At 40.2% G+C, this 7,914-nt stretch overlaps 1 protein-coding gene across 1 annotated transcript in view; it reads left to right on the forward strand.

Moving 5' to 3' along the window:
• The window catches only part of si:dkey-288a3.2 (protein phosphatase 1 regulatory subunit 37), a 244,370-nt gene extending 238,476 nt beyond the window's left edge, over nucleotides 1–5,894 (forward strand). Inside the window, exons 12-13 of the mRNA XM_039741206.1 lie at nucleotides 5,613–5,723; nucleotides 5,847–5,894. Of these exons, the coding sequence (XP_039597140.1) occupies nucleotides 5,613–5,723; nucleotides 5,847–5,894 (159 nt within the window). The remainder of the gene's footprint in view (nucleotides 1–5,612; nucleotides 5,724–5,846) is intronic.
• The last annotated feature ends 2,020 nt before the right edge of the window (nucleotides 5,895–7,914 follow it).

Below are 7,914 nucleotides of genomic sequence, written 5' to 3' on the forward strand. Positions count from 1 at the left end.
CAGCTGCGCACTCGGAAGCCCTCCGGGTGTCCCTTCTCCTCTTCCCCCAGCACTTCGTGGTGTGGCGGAAGTGCTGAGGTCCAGGGTCCCCAAAGCATTGGGGCGCCCCATGACGGTGACCACGGGTCCCTACAGCGTTGGGCTTCCAAGCCCACTATCCGTGGCCCGCAAAGCAACCAGGATGGCGGCCCCCACATGATCCAGGGTGGGCGTAGACCCTCTTCCGGTCCCTCAAGGCGTCCCGGCCGGGTCGTTGCCCCTGGCATCCCTGACAATATATATATATATATATATATATATATATATATATATATATATATATATATATATATATATATGTATGTAAATATACTGTATACATATTGTGGCTGGGGGCTGGAAAATTTTAAGGTGCTAACCAAGTCACCCTGTTTAATAAGCGATCAGATAAAAACAAAAGAGGCGTTATAACTCTTGCCCTGGGGCATCAAACAACAAAGTAAATATTCGGCTCTAGCAGTGGATTAGGGTCATTTTGCTTGGGAGCTCCATCCGGCGGTTCACTCTTGCCAAGATGATGCCAACTTCTGGGCAGCTGAGGTTGTTATGGTCTGCGAACTGGAAGGGATGGACTTAGATGCCCAAACTGGGTGGTTCCTCAGTGCTGCGGTGTTAGCGATAGCGCCCCCTCTTGTCCTTGTGGGTTATTGTATACCTTAACAGAGGCCATAAGGAGATCCAACTATAGACATGTATAACAATGTACAGTTTTAGATACACATATTCATAGTACACACAGTATATATATACAGTATCTATATATATATATATAGTATATAGTGTGTGTGTGTGTATACTGTGAATCATGTAAACTGTATGTCTATGATATTATCGTTATTTTTTTTGTAATATTCTGTAGCTGCGCTTGTGCATATGTATGACTATCTGTCTATATTGATACCTATGGTATATACAGTATGGTGTACTGTATATGTGCCCTCAGTATACTGTACAACAACACCTAGTATACACTAGGAAGCTGAAGCCCATCCTGACAGCTTTGGTCGCAGCTCATATATCAGCCATATTAAATTATCACTCACTGTATTCTGTTACAAATGAAACCAGTAGAGTCAATATAATTATCCTAAGCTTTATGCAGATTTTTTAATTTCTATTTTTAAGTAAATATTCACATGGGTATCATTTGGTAAAGGCATAACAGCAATTATTGGTGATAAATTTAAACAATCTTTAGCAGATGAATAGTGTTGCTCTTTAAAAGATCCTACAGACTATGTCTGATAATATTGTTTTTGCATAGACGATAATTTCCTAATGGATCTCCTGAGGTTCATTTTTTTTGTAGCTTCCCATGCGTACAGGGACAATGGAGCTGTTTTATCGTAAGGTAATCAAGTGAAGTCAGTGTCGTCGCTTTAGAAAGCTGTGCTCGTCTTTGGAGTCAGCCTGCTAGCTGGAAGCAGATGAGGAAGGAGCAGATTCTTCCTTTCTCTCTTTGTTTACTGTAATCACAATTTGTCGTGGACTGCGGTATCTATTTATTGTTCTGTAAAAAATGCAGATGCGTCTTTACAATTGCTGGAGTAAAACAAACTTCATCAGAAACAGAAAAACTGTTCTTTATTTTCATGTAGGAATCACAGTGGCTCTAAAAATAAATGGCTGCACTCCTGGTTCATCTATTGTAGATAATTCTAATTCCAGTGATTTTATTGGCATCGCTGTACAGTAGTCTGGATGCCACATGTGTGGAACTGCTTTCATTTTCGACACTTTAAGTTTCATTGAGCCATGCAGTCGGAAAACACTGAAACTCCCATTTTGGTGATTTTTTTTTTTTTACAGTTTTATGTGTTAATTATTTTTCTCTCCCAGCGTTCCTCAGGATAGCGGTATATTAGATACGTTATTCCAACTTTAGCCAGTCTTTAGCAGTCCCTTACATTAACTCTTTGAAGTATATACAGTATAACCTCCATTTGTCTGCAGCTTGATCTGCCCAGACCTGTAAATGAAATCCCAAGTCGTTCTGGAGAGTTTCTATTAGGTCATTTGTCAATGTGCTCCATGTTGGGGAAAACTCCTGCCTTGGAAAAAAAAGCACTAGCTTAGGCACACCGTCTTGTTGAAGCTTTCTCACTCTCTAATTCTCTCCTCCATTCATGTTTCCTGCATGGATTTCACATTTGTCACTCACTGCCATACAAGGTACCCAGCTCACAAAAGAATAATAGCGCTAGAACAATGAAACGTGAACTCCACTTCTTCACAGAGGCTTTATTTTGAACATGGGAACCTCAAAAGAAGAAGAAGAAGACTCTCAACTTCTAGGGCCCCGAGTCTCCTGTAAGCCGGACCTTCCATTACTGACTCGGGATGCCCACAACGTTAGGTGGCTTTGCATCAGTTCAGATAGGCATGAACTGAACACAATTACTCGATTAGAGAGAAGCAGAGAAGAGATCGGCCATAAAACACTTCATATGTTACATCAATAACTCGAGGAAGAGGTCGGAACTCCTCCCTCAGATGCTCTGTTTTCTACGTGTAGTTGATTAGTTTTAACAAGTAGTTCACATCTTTTATACTTTTATTGTGTTTTCATCTGCTTTCTTCATAAGTTGCCCCTGATATTGTGGCACTCCAAGTGGGAAATAAGACAATGTTGACTACCTTTGTCTGCGAGATTTATTTAGTGGGGTCCACTTGAGGTCGTCCACATGTCACACGTGAGGAGATGCTTTATGAGGCATTTCACACGATGAGGATGGGCACCACGGAATCCAGACAGATCCAAGACAGATACACAAGTCTGTCTCTCTCTGAAGTCAGGAAACACTGCTTTTACAAAATACAGAGGCAAACCAACTCGGTAAGCAGGTGCCCATTCAAAGTAGTGGGAGCACCAGAACTCTGCCACCATCGTAGACAAGGCACATCATGGAAAGAATCTACACAGCTGGATGGTATGGTGGCACCCATGGGATACCCTACGCCAACACAATCCTCGCTACATACAGGCTGACCTGACGGCCCAAACTGCTTGGGTCACACTGGGCTGAAATATGGTGCCCATATCTATCTATCTATCTATCTATCTATCTATCTATCTATCTATCTATCTATCTATCTATCTATCTATTATATAGTGCCTTTCCTATCTATCTATCTATCTATCTATCTATTATTTAGTGCCTTTCACATCTATCTATCTATCTATCTATCTATCTATCTATCTATCTATCTATCTATCTATCTATCTGTTTTATAGAGCAATGCTATATCTATTTTTCTTTCGACATATTGATTTTATATGGCACCTTTTATACCTAGTTACCGTATTTAATAAAGTAACTATCCTATTTGTCTGTCAAATTTGTAAAGCGTGATTCTCATATGTGTATTTTGAGCAGCACTTTCACATCTTATCAGTTTTAAAAAAGCATGTTTTCTATATATATATTTCACATATTTCATATCTGTTTGATATTATTTGACATTTAAAACAGTTTTCTTATGGCTATATTTCAACATTTATAAGTTTATCAGTCTGACACGTCTCTTTTTGCATTTATCTGTTTACTAGAACTGCATCCACATCTATTATGTCATCTTCTGTATCTAACCAGCTATTTTATAAGGTGTCGTTCCTTATATGTTATTTTATGTAGTGCCTCTATCTATTTTATATTGTACCTTTTATAAATATTACCCTAATAAAGTACCTTTTATATTTGTCCCTCAGTTTAATAAAGCACATTTTCCCATGTATCCATCTGTTTTATATGGCATCCCTCATAGCTGTCTGTCTCATAAGTATCGGTCATATCTACGTAATATTTAGTCTAGCCATCTATACTTACTCTTTTAATGCCACTTATCCAGTACAGGGCCACATGAAGTTGGCTTCTAACCCAGCTGAACCGGACACAAGGTTGAGAACCAATCCTGGACAGGTTTACAGATGCCATACCACCAAACATCATAAGGGCCACTCACATATGAAGCGCCAGTTTAAAGTCACTACTAACCGCTCCTTCATGTCTTTTGGGTGTGGGAAGAAAACCCACACTGGCAGTGGAGCTGTAAGGCAGCAGTGCTAGCCAATCTGCCACCATGATCAGAACGTAGCACTGCTCCCTCACAGCATTTGACTCTCAAGTTCATCTCCTGTCTGATGTCCTTTATTCCCAATAAAAGTAAACTGTGCTGCTTGCTCCTTTATGGTGGCCCATTAAACAGAAATGTTAAATAAAAGTATGTTTTATATATTTTGGGCCCTGACAGGGGCTGCTGCCACATCCAGGGTCCGTTTCAGACTTGGCCCGTTGCAATCCAGAACTGGATTAGGTGGGTTGCAGAATGACTTCTTATCACAAAAGGGGGGTCAAGAATCAAGTCACTTGTAGAAGCTGCTCTGTGATGTCAGTCGGTTCAGTAAATTAAATGTTTGCTACGGCAGGCCTTAAGCCTTATAGAACGGGTCAGCAAGTGCCCCACATGCAGTATACACAGTGCGGGTACATGTTAAGCTTCTAATGAATGTACCCATACAAACATTTGCATGGATGCTTTCTTTCAAAAAAAAAAAAAATAATAATAGACATTTTCAATAAAATAACAAGAAAAAATGGACCTTTTCCCACTTTTCCCTCCCACCGCCCCCAGCTCCCTCCCTTTTCATGTACACCCGTGTTAACGCATTAAGCAGCCGTCAACATTTATGGCTGAGTGTTTGTGACATAAATTGAGCCTGCCAATAAACAAATTCAGCTTTGACTTTCATTGTGCGGCGACACACGTTGTCAGTTTAAAGCTTGTACAGAGCGCCATACCCATCTCGCCGCCTCCGCCAACCACCGCCCCCACTCCCCAAAAAAAAAGTTATTAGGAATCTCTGAACTCTGACAATACATGAAAATCACAAGCAGTCCTCTCAGTACAGAAGGCTGTGCCACATCTCTGCAGACACCTTCCAGCAGTCTTGGCACGATGTCTGGGTGCTGTCGGCACTCCGCTGGTGGTGTAGTTCTTGGCTGTGAAAGTAGAGCGAGCCCTCTGTCACTCATGGGGAGCGGCTCTGTCCAACTGTCACTTCCTGACAGTTTCATAATCAATCTCTTTATTAACTGCTCTGCTGCAGACAGTAAGATGGTAGAGAAGTGGGCAGCATGTGTGCCATGTTTCCGTGAGACATGCAGGTTTCGCTCTGCTTGGGTCAGAGGTCGCCTCTGCTGGGGAGATGAGCTTCCAGGCAGGCCACACTTATACCCACAATTTAGATTTCAGTTCTGGGCATATTGCACTTTGAAAGGAAAAATAAATAAATGAATAAGCAATAAGTAAGTAAGTTAATAAAGATCTGCTGTCCCTGATACCTTCTCATCAAACTGAACCTCACTAAAACCTGGGGGATCTCAGCCATGGGTGTCACACTAGCCTGAGGGAGACAAATGGCTGCCTCTGTCCTGACTGGTGTGCGCCACGTGCTTTCACTCTCATAATGCATGTAAATATACCTTTGAGAGCTGCCACGTAAAAACACTAAAATCGACAGTAAATGTTAGTGTTTTTTAACTCTTTGTCCATTTCTACTCCTTCACTTACAGGAAGCCTTTCTTCTTGAAACACAGAAATCTAAAATCGTTGAGATCTGGAAACTTTGCAGGAGGAATGCGACGGCAAGCAACCGGACGGCCACCGAAAATGGACACTCAGAAGTGAGCCAAAATAAAACAGACTGATACATTTTTTTTGGGGGCAAATGTAGACATTAATTTTTTTTTTTAATCTATGGTGGTGTAAGAAATTGAACCATTTGATTTTTGTCTATTCATGTACAGTATGTTGAGGTCATGCTGGAGAGCCGCATGCACCACCATGAAGCTTAGAGGCCAATTTAGAGACACATACAAACTTATTAACAAACTTTTTTTTTTTTTTGCTTTTCAATTGACCAAAAAAGTTCACATTTTTCTGTGTTATTTTTCTGGCATGGTGGCACACTGGCTAACAACAGCATTTATTTCTGTAGCACATTTTCATACAAAGGTGTAGCTCAAACACAATAAAACAATAAAAAAAGAAATAGAAAAAGAAATTCCTCAAATAAAGATGGTTCATACACATGTAGAGCAAGCTGAACGTTTTTGGCAAGGCAGTGTTTGTTTTCACCATGAAAAAATACAGCTTCGCAGATGTCGCTGCTCTTCTTCCTGTTAAAGAGTTCTTTGGCATGGTCGAGAATCAATAAACACAATACTTACACTTAATTACCGTATATACGGTCTTGAAACCCAAAAACTCGATCATAAAATCAGACCCCGACTTATACGCCCGTTCAAAAATGCGACACTTCATTTATTAAATTTTTTTTTTTACATCTTCTGGCCTCCTCCAATCTCACATCAGTTTCTCAGACACATCAAGTTTTGTTGCAGCAGCACAGTTACTAATTTCTTTCGCTACTTCAACGACTTTTAATTTAAATCCAGCTTTATACTTTCTTTTGATCGAACGCTCCATCGTAGATAAGGGATGCTCTTACGATAAACGTGTAAGAGGGTGTGGGATACAAAAAACACAAATCAGTGCAAACGTCGCTTCGAAATAGTTTGGGTATCACCGTGTGGTTACTCTTTCAGGTGGGCGTTAGCATATCGTAATCTCTTGGACCAATAGCGTGAGTTTTCCGCATTTGACTTATATGACCAACATCATAAACATAAGGTAAAATCAAACCTCGAGTTATACGCGGGAGAACTTAAACACAATTATATACGGTATGAATTTGGAAGATGTACTGTATGTAGCAAATCCTGGGATATTATCGATAGATGGTGTTGTAAGGATCGAGCTTTTATTACAATGCCCACCAGTAAGACACTCAGATATTTAGACTTTAAACAATTTATCTGGTTACACAAGTTCAAGTTTCTCGCCCCAGTAGTTTGTGGCTATATGTGCTCAATGTCACAGCTGTCATGCTTCACCCTCCTATCACGTAATCAGCTTCTGAAATTTGCTTCATGCTTAGCACATGTTGTCACTCTTCCATTTCGTTCTGCCTTGTCACCTTCTTAATGAGTTTACACACACAAACCCAGCTCACTTTGTCATGGTTGACACTACCTCTGATTTGTTGATTCATCAGTACATATACAATTAAATGCAACCTATTTTTGTATAGCGCTCTTCGCTGAGTGCCAGTTCATAGTGCTGTGAACAATTCTTAGTTAAAATGCAAGTATAGATTATACTAACTACTAAATACAAAACAGGTACACATATAAATGCAGATTTGTTAAAACACAGAGAACAAGGTGGAACTGATGAAACATAAATGGAAGCCAGCAATATCTATAGAGTATATTAATTAATTGATGAACTGTTGCCAGCTGACAATGGTAGAGGTTAAAATTATAAAAGAGACAAAGTCACAGTCCTGGAGACCTTGGCTATCTGGCTGCCTGCCTTCTGCTGGGGTTTTCCATAATGGAGTCTGTGCTGACCATCCAATTTGATGAGAGAATCTTTCCGTCAGATGATTCCAGTGCTTCTTTGTCCAAGATGACTTTTCCGTATTCAGGAGAGCAGCCTTGCAGTAGAACAGTGGCACCAAGTTCCATATCTCGAAACAGAGAAGAGAAACAGAATAAATATTACAAATTAGGTCTCATCAGACACCGGCAGTCGTGTTTTAACTTTTTTCTACTTTAGCCAACAATGGAGATCTTCATCATGTTCATTAATCAATAAATACAGCACTGAAGCCGTATGTACCTTGTCCTGGGGGATTATCAATAGCTGGGGTTTCGGGGACTGTGTTTTTATTACACATTTGCAGCACTGGCACATAAATCTATTTGCTGGTTTATCTTTTCGCTCTCTATTACGTTATAACCAATGTGA

The sequence above is a fragment of the Polypterus senegalus genome, chromosome 18 (genome assembly GCF_016835505.1).
Source record: "Polypterus senegalus isolate Bchr_013 chromosome 18, ASM1683550v1, whole genome shotgun sequence".
NCBI classification, from domain to species: Eukaryota; Metazoa; Chordata; class Cladistia; order Polypteriformes; family Polypteridae; genus Polypterus; species Polypterus senegalus.